Genomic DNA, 17,204 nt, shown 5'->3' with positions numbered 1-17,204 from the left:
GCGGCCGCCGCCATCTTGTCCCCCTTCCCCCTCAGGGGGGCGCCGCTCCCTCACAAGATGGCGGCGGTTGCCCTCAGCCAAGATGGCGGCAGGCGCGACGTTGCCCGTCTCCAAGATGGCGGCGGGCGGGGAGGGGGGAGGAGCCAATCGCGGCGCGCGGCGGCGGGCGTTGCCATGGCAGCGGGGCGGGGCGGGACCGGGGAAGGACCAAAATGGCGGGCGTTGCCATGGCGCCCGCTGCCAGTAACCAACATGGCGCCCGTTGCCATGGCAGCGGAGCGGCGGGGAATCGGAACGGGGAGGGGGAAAAATGGCGGCGGTTGCTACGGCAACGCCCGGTTCCAAGATGGCGGGCGCGGCTTCCGGGCCTTCCGGGGGGGGGCCGCGGGGCCGGGGCGGGTTCGGGGAGGCCGGGAAGGGGCTCGGGGAGGCCGGGGACGGGCGGAGAGGCCCGGGGGGGCTCCGGGGGAGGCGATGTCGGACACTTGGAGCTCCATCCAGGCCCACAAGAAGCAGCTCGACTCGCTGCGGGAGCGGCTGCAGCGGCGGCGGAAGCAGGACCCCTTGGGTGAGGGGGACGGGGGGGGGAAGGGGGGGGCGGAGGGGGGGTCAAGGGTCAAAGTTCAGGGGGGGTTTGGGGGGGGGTCCAAGGGGATTTGGGGGGTTTGGGGGCGTCAGGGGTTAAGGGTCGGGGGGGGTTGGGGGTGAGGGGGTCAAAGTTCAGGAGGATTTCGGGGGGTTCTGGGAAATTTGGGGGGGGTTTGGGGAGTTAAGGGGGGTTCGGGGGGGATTGGGGGGTCAGGGGTTAAAGTTCAGGGGGGTTTGGGGTGTCAAAGGTCAGAGTTCAGGGGGGTTTGGGGGGGATTCAGGGGGGTTGGGAGGGGATTTGGGGGGTTGGGGGGTCAAGGGTTAAAGTTCAGGGGGGTTTGGGGGGTTTGGGGGTCAGGGGTCAAAGTTCAGGGGGCTTTGGGGGGTCAGGGGTCAAAGTTCAGGGGGATTCAGGGGGATTTGGGGGTATTTTGGGGGGTTTCAGCGGGATTCACCCCCATTTACCCCCCCTCCCCCCAGCAGCAGACCCCCGCCATGCCGCCCCCTCCCTCCCCCCCCCCTCCCCGCACCTCCAGCCCGGCCCCCCCACCCCCCTCAGGTCCCGGGGGGGGGCGGGGGGATTTTGGGGGACGGCGGGGGGTCGGGGGTCGGGGGGGGCAGCAGCCCCCCCGGGGGGGGGGAGGACCTGGCCCCCGACCCGGCGCTGGAGCGGCGCCTGCTGCTGCACCTCGCCGACCTGGCGCTGCCGCTGCCCACCGACGCCGCCGCCATCTGCCGAGCCATCGCCGCCGTGAGTGACCCGAAAATATCAATGATAGGGCGGGGCGGGGCTGAAAGGGCCGAAATCCCACCCGAAATAGAGCTGGGGGGGACCGAAAGGGGAGAAATCCCTGCCAAAATGCACCGAAGGGACCCAAAATGGCAGAAATCCCACCCAAAATGGCAGAAATCCCACCCGAAATAGAGCTGGGGGGGACCGAAAGGGCAGAAATCCCAGCCAAAATGCACCAGATGGACCCAAAGTAGCCGAAATCTCACCCAAAATGGCAGAAATCCCACCCAAAATGCACCAAAGGGACCCCAAATGGCCGAAATCCCACCCAAAATGGCAGAAATCCCAGCTAAAATGCACCAAAGGAACCCAAAATAGCTGAAATCCCACCCAAATTAGCCAAAATCCCACCCAAAATGCACCAAAGAGACACGAAATAGCCAAAATCCCACCCAAAATGGCAGAAATCCCACCCAAATTGGCAGAAATCCCACCCAAAATGCACCAAAGGGACCCAAAATGGCAGAAATCCCACCCAAAATGCACCAAAGGGACCCAAAGTAGCCGAAATCCCACCCAAAATGGCAGAAATCCCACCCAAAATGCACCAGAGGGACCCAGTGTAGCCGAAATCCCAGCCAAAATGCACCAGAGGGACCCAAAGTAGCCGAAATCCCACCCAAAATGGCAGAAATCCCAGCCAAAATGCACCAAAGGGACCCAAAGTAGCTGAAATCCCACCTAAAATGGCAGAAATCCCACCCAAAATGCACCAAAGGGACCCAAAATAGCCAAAATCCCACCCAAAATGGCAGAAATCCCACCCAAAATAGCCAAAATCCCACCCAAAATGCATCAAAGGGACACAAAATAGCCAAAATCCCACCCAAAATGGCAGAAATCCCACCCAAAATGGCAGAAATCCCACCCAAAATGCACCAGAGGGACCCAAAGTAGCCAAAATCCCACCCAAAATGGCAGAAATCCCACCCAAAATGCACCAAATGGACCCAAAGTAGCCAAAATCCCACCCAAAATGGCAGAAATCCCACCCAAAATGCACCAAATGGACCCAAAGTAGCCAAAATCCCACCCAAAATGGCAGAAATCCCACCCAAAATGCATCAAAGGGACACAAAATAGCCAAAATCCCACCCAAAATGGCAGAAATCCCACCCAAAATGGCAGAAATCCTACCCAAAATGCACCAGAGGGACCCAAAGTAGCCAAAATCCCACCCAAAATGGCAGAAATCCCACCCAAAATGCACCAAACGGACCCAAAGTAGCCGAAATCCCACCCAAAATAGCTGAAATCCCACCCAAAATACACCAAAGGGACCCAAAATCGCCAAAATCCCACCCAAAACGTACCGCAGATAACCCTAAATAATCAAAATCTCACTCAAAATACACCGAGGGGTTGCCAAAATAGTCGAAATCCCTCCCAAAATATATTTCGGGGCCACAAAGTAACCGAAATCCCACCCAAAATACAACAAAATCCCCCCAAAAACCCCCAAACCCCCCAAATTTCCCCCAAAACTCCCTGTTTCCCCCCCCCTTTAGCCTGACGCGCCAGCCGCCCCGCGCACGGTAGCCACAAATGTCTTCCAAAATCCCCCAAATCCCTCAAACAAGCCCCAAAACCCCCAAACAAAGCCCCAAAATCCCCTCCAAAAAAACCAAAAATCCCCCCAAAATCCCCCAAAAGCCCCAAAACCCCCCAAATTTCCCCCAAAACTCCCCGTTTCCCCCCCCCCCCCCCTTTCCAGCCCGACGCGCCGGCCGCCCCGCGCACGGTGGAGAGCCTCCTGCAGAAGTTCGCGGCGCAGGAGCTGATCGAGGTGCGCCGGGGGCTTCTGGCCGAAGGGCCCACCCTGGTCACCTACGCCGACCACTCCAAGCTGGCCGCCATGACCGGCGCCGAGCGGCACGGCGACGCCGACGCCGACGGCCCCGGCAGGAAACGGCGGGCGGAGCACGAGCCCGGCAGCGGCGGTGCCGGCGGCGGCGCCGGCGGCGGCCCGGGGACGGGCGCCGACGCCGGGAAGGAGGCGGCGAAGAAGTCGCGGAAGCAGGCGTCTGACGTGGACCTGGAGATCGAGAGCTTGCTCAGCCAGCAGTCCACCAAGGAGCAGCAGAGCAAGAAGGTGGGGGAGGACGGAAGCGGGGGCCATCAACCCCAAAAAGTGTTGAGGCGTGGCTTGGTGGCACCTAAGATGGCTTGGTGGCATCTAAAGGTTGAGCTTCTACCGTGAAAAAGTCAAAGGAAAGGTTGGGTTCAACCCAAAAGTCTTGAGGGACGTCTTGGTGGCACCTAAAAGGTTGAGGTTCTTACGGGTTCTACCAAGAAAAAGCTGAAGGAAGAGTTGGGTTCAACCTAAAAGGGTTGAGGGACGTCTTGGTGGCACCTAAAAGGTTGAGGTTCTTCAACATTTCTTGGTAGAACCACAAGAAAGAGTTGGGTTCAACCCAAAGGTCTTGAGGGACGTCTTGGTGGCACCTACAAGGTTGAGGTTCTTGAGGTTCTACCATGAAAACATCGAAGGAAGAGTTGGGTTCAACCCAAAAGTCTTGAGGGACGTCTTGGTGGCACCTAAAAGGTTGAGGTTCTTACGGGTTCTACCAAGAAAAAGCTGAAGGAAGAGTTGGGTTCAACCTAAAAGGGTTGAGGGACGTCTTGGTGGCACCTAAAAGGTTGAGGTTCTTGAGATTCTACCAAGTAAAAGTTGAAGAAAGAGTTGAGTTCAACCTAAAAGGGTTGAGGGACGTCTTGGTGGCACCTAAAAGGTTGAGGTTCTTGAGGTTCTAACATGAAAACATCGAAGGAAGAGCTGGGTTCAACCTAAAAGGGTTGAGGGACGTCTTGGTGGCACCTAAAAGGTTGAGATTTTTGAGGTTCTACCAGGAAAAAGTTGAAGGAAGAGTTCAATTCAACCCAAAAGTCTTGAGGAACGTCTTGGTGGTACCTAAAAGGTTGAGGTTCTTCAGGTTCTACCATGAAAACATCGAAGGAAGAGTTGGGTTCAACCTAAAAGGGTTGAGGAACATCTTGGTGGCATCTAAAAGGTTGAGGTTCTTGAGGTTCTACCATGAAAACGTCGAAGGAAGAGTTGGGTTCAACCCAAAAGTCTTGAGGGACATCTTGGTGGCACCTAAAAGGTTGAGGTTCTTACGGGTTCTACCAAGAAAAAGTCGAAGGAAGAGTTGGGTTCACCCCAAAAGTCTTGAGGGACATCACGTCTCTACAAGGCTTGAGGTTCTCGAGATGGTTTCCCCCCAAAATCTGGAGGAACGTCTTCGCGTCCCCAAAGGTTTGAGGTCCTCCTGGTCCCACCGAGCCGCGCTGACCCCAAAAAACCTGGAGGAACCCCTCCACGTCCCCAGAAGCCCCTCGAGATGCCACCGAGGCGCCTGGAGATGCCACCAGGGCGCCTCGAGATGCCACCAAGGTGCCTCGAGATGCCACCAAGGCGCCTCGAGATGCCACCAAGGCGCCTTGAGATGCCACCAAGGCTCCTCGAGATGCCACCAAGGCTCCTCGAGATGCCACCAGGGCGCCTCTTGTCCCCTTGCAGGTGAGCCAGGAGATCCTGGAGCTCCTCAACACCACCACGGCCAAGGAGCAGTCCATCGTGGAGAAGTTCCGCTCGCGGGGCCGGGCGCAGGTGCAGGAGTTCTGCGACCACGGCACCAAGGAGGAGTGCGTCAAGGCCACCGGCGCCGAGCGCCCGTGCCGCAAGCTCCACTTCCGGTGAGAGAAAACCCCCCAAAACCCCCAAAATCGTCGCTTTTCGCCCCGAAACGTCCGTCTTGGGGTGTCATCTTCTGGTGGCCCACCCCACCAGGAGGATCATCAACAAGCACACGGACGAGTCCCTGGGGGACTGCTCCTTCCTCAACACCTGCTTCCACATGGACACCTGCAAGTACGTCCACTACGAGATCGACGCCTGCGCCGAGGCCGCCGGCGAGGCCACCGCGCCGCCGGGCCGCGACCACGGCCAGGAGCTCGCCCGGCCCCAGCCCGACGCCGGCGCTGACCGACTCTTCCCGCCCCAGGTAGGAGAGACCATGGGGGGGTTGGTGGACCTCCATCAGGATGTTCTTCATCCTAAATAGCAGTTAGGATGATGGTGGACCTCCATCGGGATGTTCTTCATCCCCACAAGTAGAACCTAAGATGGTGGTGGACCTCCATCGGGATGTATCTTCATCCTAAGTTGGAGCTATGGTGGTGGTGGACCTCCATCGGGATGTTCTTCACCCCAAAAGTAGGAGCTATGATGGTGGTGGATCTCCATCGGGATGTATCTTCATCCCAAGTTGGAGCTATGATGGTGGTGGACCTCCATCGGGATGTATCGTCATCCTAAATAGCAGTTAGGATGGTGGTGGACCTCCATGGGGATGTTCTTCACCCCAAAAGTAGGAGTTAGGATGGTGGTGGACCTCCATCGGGATGTTCTTCATCCTAATCAGGAGCTATGGTGGTGGTGGTGGACCTCCATGGGGATGTTCTTCATCCCAAGTTGGAGCTATGGTGGTGGTGGACCTCCATGGGGATGTTCTTCACCCCAAAAGTAGGAGCTATGATGGTGGTGGCCCCCCATGGGGACGTTCCTCACCCCAAGTAGAACCTAAGGTGCTGGTGGCCCTCCATGGGGACGTTCCTCGCCCCACATAGAACCTAAGATGCTGGTGGCCCTCCATGGGGACGTTCCTCGCCCCAAGTAGATCCTACCATGCTGGTGGACCTCCATTAGGGTGTTCTTCACCCAAAATTGGATCTACCATTATGATGGTGGCCCTCCATGGGGACGTTCTTCACCCCAAGTAGAACCTAAGGAGCTGGTGGCCCTCCACGGGGACGTTCCTCGCCCCAAGTAGAACCTAAGGTGCTGGTGGCCCTCCACGGGGACGTTCCTCGCCCCACGTAGAACCTAAGGTGCTGGTGGCCCTCCATGGGGACGTTCCTCGCCCCACATAGAACCTAAGATGCTGGTGGCCCTCCATGGGGACGTTCCTCACCCCAAGTAGAACTTATGATGGTGGCCCTCCATTAGGGTGTTCTTCACCCAAAATTGGATCTACCATTATGCTGGTGGCCCTCCATGGGGACATTCCTCGCCCCAAGTAGAACCTAAGATGGTGGTGGCCCTCCACGGGGATGTTCCTCACCCCAAGTAGAACCTAAGGTGCTGGTGGCCCTCCATGGGGACGTTCCTCACCCCAAGTAGAATCTAAGGTGCTGGTGGCCCTCCACGGGGACGTTCCTCGCCCCAAGTAGAACCTAAGGTGCTGTTGGCCCTCCATGGGGACGTTCCTCGCCCCAAGCGGGCCCGACCCCAGTGGCCAACCTTCACCGCGGTGTCTCGGTCTCCCGCCGGCAGTGGATCTGCTGCGACATCCGCTACCTGGACGTCAGCATCCTGGGCAAGTTCGCGGTGGTGATGGCCGACCCGCCGTGGGACATCCACATGGAGCTGCCCTACGGCACGCTGACCGACGACGAGATGCGGCGCCTCAACATCCCCGTCCTCCAGGACGAGGGCTTCCTCTTCCTCTGGGTCACCGGGCGGTGAGTGGGGGGAGGGGGCCTCCTGGAGGTCCCCCCGTGGAGGTCCTCCTTGGTTGGAGGTCTTGGAGGTCCTCCTGGATTGGAGTTCTTGGAGGTTCCCCTGGAGATCCTCCTTGGTTGGAGCTCCTGGAGGTTCTCCTAGATTGGAGTTCTTGGAGGTTCTCTTGGAGGTCCTCCTTGGTTGGACCTCTTGGAGGTTCTTCTTGGAGGTCCTCCTTGGTTGGAGCTCTTGGAGGTCCTCATGGATTGGCCTTCTTGAGGTTCTCCTGGAGGTCCTCCTTGGTTGGACCTCTTGGAGGTCGTCCTGGATTGGGCCTCTTGGAGGTCCTCCTTGATTGACCTCCTCCTTTGGACCTCCTGGAGGTCCTCCTGGAGGTCCTCCCTGATTGACCTTCTTGATTGGACCTCGTGGAGGTCATCTTGGAGGTCCTCCTTGATTGACCTCCTTATTTGCACCTCCTGGAGGTCATCTTGGAGGTCCTCCTTGATTGGCCTCCTTGATTGCACCTCCTGGAGGTCCTCCTTGCTTGGACCTCTATCTTTTGGGCCTCCTGGAGGTCCTCCTTGATTGGCCTCCTTGATTGGCCTCCTGGAGGTCCTTTAGGAGGTCACACTGGATGGGCCTCCCGGAGGTCATCTTGGAGGTCCTCCTTGATTGACCTCCTTGATTGGGCCTCCTGGAGGTCCTCCATGGTTGGCCTCCTGGAGGTTCTCCTGGAGTTCCTCCTTCATTGGCCTCTGTGTTTGGGCCTCCTGGAGGTCCTCCTTGATTGACCTCCTTATTTGGACCTCCTGGAGGTCCACCTGGAGGTCCTCCTTGATTGGCCTCCTTTTTTGCACCTCGTGGAGGTCCTCCTGGAGGTCCTCCTTGATTGACCTCCTTGATTGCACCTCCTGGAGGTCATCTTGGAGGTCCTCCTTGATTGACCTCCTTGTTTGGGCCTCCTGGAGGTCCTCCTTGATTGGCCTCCTTATTTGGACCTCCTGGAGGTCATCTTGGAGGTCCTCCTTGATTGACCTCCTTGATTGCACCTCCTGGAGGTCATCTTGGAGGTCCTCCTTGATTGACCTCCTTGTTTGGGCCTCCTGGAGGTCCTCCTTGATTGGCCTCCTTATTTGGACCTCCTGGAGGTCATCTTGGAGGTCCTCCTTGATTGACCTCCTTGTTTGGACCTCCTGGAGGTCCTCCTGGAGGTCCTCCTTGGTTGGACCTCTATCTTTTGGGCCTCCTGGAGGTCCTCCTTGATTGGCCTCCTTGTTTGGGCCTCCTGGAGGTCCTCCATGGTTGGCCTCCTAGAGGTCCTCCTTGGTTGGCCTCCATTTTTGGACCTCCTGGAGGTCCTCCTTGATTGACCTCCTTGTTTGGACCTCCTGGAGGTCATCTTGGAGGTCCTCCTTGATTGACCTCCTTATTTGCACCTCCTGGAGGTCATCTTGGAGGTCCTCCTTGATTGACCTCCTTGTTTGGGCCTCCTGGAGGTCCTCCTTGATTGGCCTCCTTGGTTTGGCCTCCTGGAGGTCCTCCTTGATTGACCTCCTTATTTGCACCTCCTGGAGGTCATCTTGGAGGTCCTCCTTGATTGACTTCCTTGGTTTGGCCTCCTGGAGGTGCTTCTGGAGATCCTCCTTGATTGTTCTCCTTATTTGGACCTCCTGGAGGTCCTCCTTGATTGGCCTCCTTGTTTGGGCCTCCTGGAGGTCCTCTATGGTTGGCCTGCTGGAGGTCCTCCTTGGTTGGCCTCCATTTTTGGGCCTCTTGGAGGTCCTCCTTGATTGGCCTCCCGGATTGGACCTCCTGGAGGTCCTCCTGGAGGTCCTCCTTGATTGACCTTCTTGATTGGACCTCCTGGATGTCCTCCTGGAGATCCTCCTTGATTGGCCTCCTTATTTGGACCTCCTGGAGGTCATCTCGGAGGTCCTCCTTGATTGACCTCCTTGACTGGACCTCCTGGAGGTCATCTTGGAGGTCCTCCTTGATTGACCTCCTTGGTTTGGCCTCCTGGAGGTCCTCCTGGAGGTCCTCCTTGATTGACCTCCTTGTTTGGGCCTCCTGGAGGTCCTCTATGGTTGGCCTGCTGGAGGTCCTCCTTGGTTGGCCTCCATTTTTGGGCCTCTTGGAGGACCTCCTTGATTGGCCTCCTTGTTTACACCTCCTGGAGGTCCTCCTGGAGCTCCTCCTTGATTGACCTTCTTGATTGGACCTCCTGGAGGTCCTCCTTGATTGGCCTCCTTATTTGCACCTCCTGGAGGTCCTCCTGGAGGTCCTCCTTGATTGACCTCCTTGGTTTGGTCTCCTGGAGGTCATCTTGGAGGTCCTCCTTGATTGGCCTCCTGGAGGTCCTCCTTGATTGGCCTCCTGGAGGTCCTTTAGGAGGTCACACTGGAGGGGCCTCCTGGATGGCCTCTTGGAGGTCCTCCTTGATTGGGCCTCCTGGAGGTCCTCCTTGATTGACCTCCTTGATTGGGCCTCCTGGAGGTCCTCCTTGATTGACCTCCATTTTTGGGCCTCTTGGAGGTCCTCCTTGATTGGCCTCCTTGGTTTGGCCTCCTGGAGGTCCTCCTTGTTTGGCCTCCATTTTTGGACCTCCTGGAGCTCCTCCTTGATTGACCTCCTTGACTGGACCTCCTGGAGCTCCTCCTTGATTGGCCTCCTTATTTGGACCTCCTGGAGGTCATCTCGGAGGTCCTCCTTGATTGACCTCCTTGATTGGACCTCCTGGAGGTCCTCCTGGAGGTCCTCCTTGATCGACCTCCTTGATTGGACCTCCTGGAGGTCCTCTTGGAGATCCTCCATGGGTGACCTCCTTGATTGGACCTCCTGGAGGTCATCTTGGAGGTCCTCCTTGATTGACCTCCTTGACTGGACCTCCTGGAGGTCATCTTGGAGGTCCTCCTTGATTGACCTCCTTGGTTTGGCCTCCTGGAGGTCCTCCTGGAGGTCCTCCTTGATTGACCTCCTTGGTTTGGTCTCCTGGAGGTCATCTTGGAGGTCCTCCTTGATTGACCTCCTTGTTTGGGCCTCCTGGAGGTCCTCCATGGTTGGCCTCCTGGAGCTCCTCCTTGGTTGGCCTCCATTTTTGGACCTCCTGGAGCTCCTCCTTGATTGGCCTCCTTGATTGGACCTCCTGGAGGTCCTCCTGGAGGTCCTCCACGGTTGACCTCCACGGCTGGCCTCCGCGGAGGCCCCTCACCGCCCCCTCCCCGCAGGGCCATGGAGCTGGGCCGCGAGTGCCTCAACCTCTGGGGGTGAGTAGATCGGGGCTCCCCGTGGCTCCGCCCCCTCGCGGCCACACCCCGTTAGGCCCCGCCCCCTCGGTGACCACGCCCTCCTTGGCTCCGCCCCCCACCCCCAGGTACGAGCGGGTGGACGAGATCATCTGGGTGAAGACCAACCAGCTGCAGCGCATCATCCGCACCGGCCGCACCGGCCACTGGCTCAACCACGGCAAGGAGCACTGCCTGGTAGGCGGCCCCAAAAACCCCCCAAACGGCCCCGAAACAACCCAGGGGGAAAAAACGGCCCCTAAAGACCCCAAAACGGCCCCTAAAGACCCCAAAACGGCCCCTAAAGACCCCAAAACGGCCCCTAAAGACCCCAAAATGGCCCCTAAAGACCTCAAGAAAATAAAAGGCCCCTAAAGACCCAAAAACGGCCCCTAAAGACCCAAAAACGGCCCCTAAAGACCCAAAAACGGCCCCTAAAGACCCAAAAACGGCCCCTAAAGACCCAAAAACGGACCCAAAATGGCCCCAAAATGGACCTGAAATAACCTAGGGGGAAAAAGCGGTCTCTAAGGACCCAAAAAAGACCCCTAAAGACCCAAAATGGACCCCTAAAGACCCAAAAACGGCCCCTAAAGACCCAAAAACGGCCCCTAAAGACCTCAAGAAAAAATGCCCCTAAAGACCCCAAAATGGCCCCTAAAGACCCCAAAATGGCCCCTAAAGACCCCAAGAAAATAAAAGGCCCCTGAAGACCCAAAAACGGCACCTAAAGACCCAAAAACGGACCCAAAAGACCCAAAAACGGACCCAAAATGGACCTGAAATAACTTAGGGGGAAAAAGCGGTCTCTAAGGACCCAAAAACGGCCCCAAAGGCCCAAAAACGGCCTGTAAAGACCCAAAATGGACCCAAAAGACCCAAAAACGGACCCAAAATGGCCCCAAAATGGACCTGAAATAACCTAGGGGGAAAAAACGGCCCCTAAAGACCCCAAAACGGCCCCTAAAGACCCCAAAACGGCCCCTAAAGACCTCAAGAAAAAATGCCCCTAAAGACCCCAAAATGGCCCCTAAAGACCCCAAAATGGCCCCTAAAGACCCCAAAATGGCCCCTAAAGACCCCAAAACGGCCCCTAAAGACCCCAAGAAAAAATGGCCCTAAACACCCCAAAATGGCCCCTAAAGACCCAAAAACGGCACCTAAAGACCCAAAAATGGCACCTAAAGACCCAAACACGGCACCTAAAGACCCAAAAGCGGACCCAAAAGACCCAAAAACGGACCCAAAATGGCCCCAAAATGGACCTGAAATAACCTAGGGGGAAAAAGCGGTCTCTAAGGACCCAAAAACGGCCCCTAAACACCCAAAAACAGCCCCTAAAGACCCAAAATGGACCCCTAAAGACCCAAAAACGGCCCTGAAAGACCTCAAGAAAAAATGGCCCTAAAGACCCCAAAATGGCCCCAAAAGACCCCAGAATGGCCCCTAAAGACCCCAAAATGGCCCCTAAAGACCCCAAAATGGCACCTAAAGACCCCAAAATGGCCCCTAAAGACCTCAAGAAAATAAAAGGCCCCTGAAGACCCAAAAACGGCACCTAAAGACCCAAAAACGGCACCTAAAGACCCAAAAACAGACCCAAAATGGCCCCAAAATGGACCCAAAATGGCCCCAAAATGGACCTGAAATAACCTAGGGGGAAAAAGCGGTCTCTAAGGACCCAAAAACGGCCCCTAAAGACCCCAAAACGGCCCCTAAAGACCCCAAAACGGCCCCTAAAGACCCAAAAACGGCCCCTAAAGACCCAAAATGGACCCCTAAAGACCCAAAAACGGCCCTGAAAGACCTCAAGAAACAATGGCCCTAAAGACCCCAAAATGGCCCCAAAAGACCCCAGAATGGCCCCAAAAGACCTCAAGAAAATAAAAGGCCCCAAAATGGACCCAAAAACGGCCCCAAAATGGACCCAAAAACGGCCCCAAAATAACCTAGGGGAAAAAAGTGGTCTCTAAAGACCCCAAAACGGCCCCCAAACACCCCAAAATGGACCCAAAGTAACCTAGGAAAAAAAACAGCCCCTAAAGACCCAAAAACGGCCCCTAAAGACCCCAAAATGGACCCAAAATAACCTAGGGGAAAAAAATGGTCTCTAAAGACCCCAAAACGGCCCCTAAAGACCCCAAAACGGACCCCTAAAGACCCCAAAATGGACCCCAAAATGGCCCTGAAATAACCTAGGAGGAAAAGTGGCCCCTAAAGACCCGAAAATGGCCCCAAAATACCCCAAAATGGACCCCCCAAAACGCCAAAACAGCCCTAAAATACCCCAGAAAAAGAAAATGGCCTCTGAAGACCCCGAAATACCCCAAAATGGACCCCAAAATCCCCCAAATGGCCCCAAAAGAACCAAAATGGCCCCCCAAAATAAAATGGCCCCAAAACACCCCAAAAAGACCCCAAAATCGACACCAAAAGACCCCAAAATCGACGCCAAAAAGACCCCAAAATCGACGCCAAAAAGACCCCAAAATCGACGCCAAAAAGACCCCAAAATGGACCCAACCCCCGCCAAAACTGACCCAAACCCCTTTGAGACGACCCCAAAACTGCCAGAAATCCCCCTAAATGACCCCAAAACGGCCCCAAATCCCCCAAAACGGCCCCAAACCCTCTGGAGATGCCCCAAACCCCCCGAAACGGCCCCGAACCCCCTTGAGGCGCCCCAAACCCCCCCAAAACGGCCCCAAATCCCCCAAAACGGCCCCAAATCCCCCCAAAACGGCCCCAAACCCTTTCGAGATGGCCCTAAACCCCCCGAAACGGCCCCAAACCCCTTCGAGACGCCCCAAATCCCCCTCAAAAGGCGCCGAACCGCCCCAAAACGACTCCAAATCCCCCAAAACGACCCCAAATCCCCCCCCAAACGGCCCCAAACCCCCCCCAAAACGGCCCCAAACCCCCCCCAAAACGGCCCCAAACCCTTTCGAGATGCCCCAAATCCCCCCAAAACGGACCCAAACCCCCCCAAAACGGCCCCGAACCCTTTCGAGATGCCCCAAATCCCCCCAAAACGGCCCCAAATCCCCCCAAAACGGCCCCAAACCCTTTCGAGACGCCGCAAACCCCCTGAAACGGCCCCAAATCCCCCAAAACAGCCCCAAATCCCCCAAAACGGCCCCAAACCCCCCCAAAACGGCCCCAAACCCCCCCAAAACGGCCCCAAACCCCCCCAAAACGGCCCCAAATCCCCCAAAACGGCCCCAAACCCCCCCAAAACGGCCCCAAACCCTTTCGAGACGCCGCAAACCCCCTGAAACGGCCCCAAATCCCCCAAAACAGCCCCAAATCCCCCAAAACGGCCCCAAACCCCCCCAAAACGGCCCCAAACCCCCCCAAAACGGCCCCAAACCCCCCCAAAACGGCCCCAAATCCCCCAAAACGGCCCCAAACCCCCCCAAAACGGCCCCAAACCCCCCCAAAACGGCCCCAAACCCCCCCAAAACGGCCCCAAACCCTTTCGAGACGCCGCAAACCCCCCGAAACAGCCCCAAACCCCCCAAAACGGCCCCAAATCCCCCAAAACGGCCCCAAATCCCCCAAAACGGCCCCAAACCCCCCCAAAACGGCCCCAAACCCCCCCAAAACGGCCCCAAACCCCTTTGAGACGCCGCAAACCCCCCGAAACGGCCCCGAACCCCCTTGAGGCGCCCCAAACCCCCCCAAACGGCCCCAAATCCCCCCCCAAAACGGCCCCAAACCCTTTCGAGACGCCGCAACCCCCCCGAAACAGCCCCAAACCCCCCAAAACGGCCCCAAATCCCCCCAAAACGGCCCCAAATCCCCCCAAAACGGCCCCAAATCCCCCCAAAACGGCCCCAAACCCCCCCAAAACGGCCCCAAACCCCCCCAAAACGGCCCCAAACCCCCCAAAACGGCCCCAAACCCCCCAAAACGGCCCCAAATCCCCCAAAACGGCCCCAAACCCCCCCGAGACGCCCCAAATCCCCCCAAAACGGCCCCAAATCCCCCCAAAACGGCCCCAAACCCTTTTGAGACGCCGCAAACCCCCTGAAACGGCCCCAAATCCCCCCAAAACGGCCCTGAACCTCCTCGAGACGCCCCAACCCCCCCCCAAAACGGCCCCAAATCCCCCAAAACGGCCCCGAACCCCCCCGAAACGGCCCCAAATCCCCCCCAAAACGGCCCCAAATCCCCCCCAAACGGCCCCAAATCCCCCCAAAACGGCCCCAAACCCCTTCGAGACGCCCCAAATCCCCCTCAAAAGGCGCCGAACCGCCCCGAAACGACCCCAAATCCCCCGAAACGACCCCAAATCCCCCCCAAATGGCCCCAAATCCCCCAAAACGGCCCCAAATCCCCCCAAAACGGCCCCAAACCCCTTCGAGACGCCCCAAATCCCCCTCAAAAGGCGCCGAACTGCCCCCAAACGGCCCCAAATCCCCCCCAAACGGCCCCAAACCCCCCAAAACGGCCCCAAATCCCCCCAAAACGGCCCCAAATCCCCCCAAAACGGCCCCAAATCCCCCCAAAACGGCCCCGAACCCCCTGGAAACGCCCCAAATCCCCCTCAAAAGGCGCCAAACCGCCCCAAAACGGCCCCAAACCCCCCCAAAATGGCCCCAAACCCTTTCGAGACGCCGCAAACCCCCCGAAACAGCCCTGAACCCCCTCGAGACGCCCCAAACCCCCCCAAAACGGCCCCAAACCCCCCCAAACGGCCCCAAACCCTTTCGAGACGCCCCAAATCCCCCTCAAAAGGCGCCGAACCGCCCCGAAACGACCCCAAATCCCCCCAAAACGGCCCCAAATCCCCCCAAAACGGCCCCAAACCCTTTTGAGACGCCGCAAACCCCCCGAAACGGCCCCAAACCCCCCCAAAACGGCCCCAAACCCCCCCAAAACGGCCCCAAACCCCCCCAAAACGGCCCCAAACCCCCCCAAAACGGCCCCAAACCCCCCCAAAACGGCCCCAAACCCTTTCGAGACGCCGCAAACCCCCTGAAATGGCCCCAAATCCCCCAAAACAGCCCCAAATCCCCCAAAACGGCCCCAAACCCCCCCAAAACGGCCCCAAACCCCCCCAAAACGGCCCCAAACCCCCCCAAAACGGCCCCAAATCCCCCAAAACGGCCCCAAACCCCCCCAAAACGGCCCCAAACCCTTTCGAGACGCCGCAAACCCCCTGAAACGGCCCCAAATCCCCCAAAACAGCCCCAAATCCCCCAAAACGGCCCCAAACCCCCCCAAAACGGCCCCAAACCCCCCCAAAACGGCCCCAAACCCCCCCAAAACGGCCCCAAATCCCCCAAAACGGCCCCAAACCCCCCCAAAACGGCCCCAAACCCCCCCAAAACGGCCCCAAACCCCCCCAAAACGGCCCCAAACCCTTTCGAGACGCCGCAAACCCCCCGAAACAGCCCCAAACCCCCCAAAACGGCCCCAAACCCCCCAAAACGGCCCCAAATCCCCCAAAACGGCCCCAAATCCCCCAAAACGGCCCCAAATCCCCCAAAACGGCCCCAAACCCCCCCAAAACGGCCCCAAACCCCTTTGAGACGCCGCAAACCCCCCGAAACGGCCCCGAACCCCCTTGAGGCGCCCCAAACCCCCCCAAACGGCCCCAAATCCCCCCCCAAAACGGCCCCAAACCCTTTCGAGACGCCGCAACCCCCCCGAAACAGCCCCAAACCCCCCAAAACGGCCCCAAATCCCCCCAAAACGGCCCCAAACCCCCCCAAACGGCCCCAAATCCCCCCCAAACGGCCCCAAATCCCCCCAAAACGGCCCCAAATCCCCCCAAAACGGCCCCAAACCCCCCCAAAACGGCCCCAAATCCCCCAAAACGGCCCCAAATCCCCCAAAACGGCCCCAAATCCCCCAAAACGGCCCCAAATCCCCCAAAACGGCCCCAAATCCCCCCAAAACGGCCCCAAACCCTTTTGAGACGCCGCAAACCCCCTGAAACGGCCCCAAATCCCCCAAAACGGCCCCAAACCCCCTTGAGATGCCCCAAACCCCCCGAAACGGCCCCGAACCCCCTCGAGACGCCCCAAATCCCCCTCAAAAGGCGCCGAACCGCCCCGAACCGACCCCAAATCCCCCCAAACGGCCCCAAACCCCCCCAAACGGCCCCAAATCCCCCCCAAACGGCCCCAAATCCCCCCAAAACGGCCCCAAATCCCCCCAAAACGGCCCCAAACCCCCCCAAAACGGCCCCAAATCCCCCAAAACGGCCCCAAATCCCCCAAAACGGCCCCAAATCCCCCAAAACGGCCCCAAATCCCCCAAAACGGCCCCAAATCCCCCCAAAACGGCCCCAAACCCCCCCGAGACGCCCCAAATCCCCCTCAAAAGGCGCCGAACCGCCCCGAAACGACCCCAAATCCCCCCAAACGGCCCCAAATCCCCCCGAGGCGCCCCCAACCACCCCAAAACCCCGCTAAAACCCCCCGATTTTTTTATTCCCCCCTCCAGGTCGGGGTGAAAGGAAACCCCCAAGGCTTCAACCGGGGCTTGGACTGCGACGTCATCGTGGCCGAGGCGAGTCGACGCGCCCCAAAAAAAAACCCCAAAAGCCCCAAAATCCTATAAATTAACCCCGAATCCCCTCTTTAGGTCCGCTCCACCAGTCACAAACCCGATGAGATCTACGGGATGATCGAGCGCCTCTCCCCCGGCACCCGCAAAATCGAGCTTTTCGGGCGACCCCATAACGTCCAGCCCAACTGGTGAGCGACCCTATAAATTTTTCGGACCCCCCCCCGTGCCCGTTGAACTCTTTTTTAGGGTTTTTAACCAAAAACGCCCCTTTTTGCCCCAGGATCACCTTGGGGAACCAGCTGGACGGGATCCACCTGCTCGACCCCGATGTGGTGGCGCAGTTCAAGCAGCATTACCCCGACGGGATCATCTCGAAACCCAAAAACATGTGAAAAAACAAAAAAAAGGAGAAGTTTAGGGCGGGCTTTTTGGGGCGAATTTTAATAAATTCGGGGCGGAGGAGCGGCCGTTTTTCGATCGCTTCCGGGGTTTTTAGGGTGCGGGGTTTGGGGGT

The 17,204-nt window shown here is 58.1% G+C and overlaps 1 protein-coding gene across 1 annotated transcript; it reads left to right on the top strand.

The window, feature by feature from the left end:
• The first annotated feature begins 393 nt into the window (after nt 1–393).
• On the top strand, nt 394–17,152 carry LOC136789534 (N6-adenosine-methyltransferase catalytic subunit-like). Its single transcript, XM_066989591.1, is given in 13 exon segments — nt 394–568; nt 604–608; nt 1,075–1,154; nt 1,156–1,339; nt 3,096–3,473; nt 4,902–5,077; nt 5,172–5,385; nt 6,717–6,904; nt 10,112–10,150; nt 10,258–10,366; nt 16,625–16,690; nt 16,766–16,878; nt 16,971–17,152. Coding segments are annotated over 13 exon segments (1,758 nt in total). The 5' UTR covers nt 394–474; the 3' UTR covers nt 17,083–17,152.
• The last annotated feature ends 52 nt before the right edge of the window (nt 17,153–17,204 follow it).

This window comes from Anser cygnoides, unplaced genomic scaffold, assembly GCF_040182565.1.
Source record: "Anser cygnoides isolate HZ-2024a breed goose unplaced genomic scaffold, Taihu_goose_T2T_genome scaffold_52_1, whole genome shotgun sequence".
NCBI lineage: Eukaryota > Metazoa > Chordata > Aves > Anseriformes > Anatidae > Anser > Anser cygnoides.
Note: the sequence above shows the minus strand (reverse complement) of the source record. Positions and strands in the feature narration are given on the sequence as shown.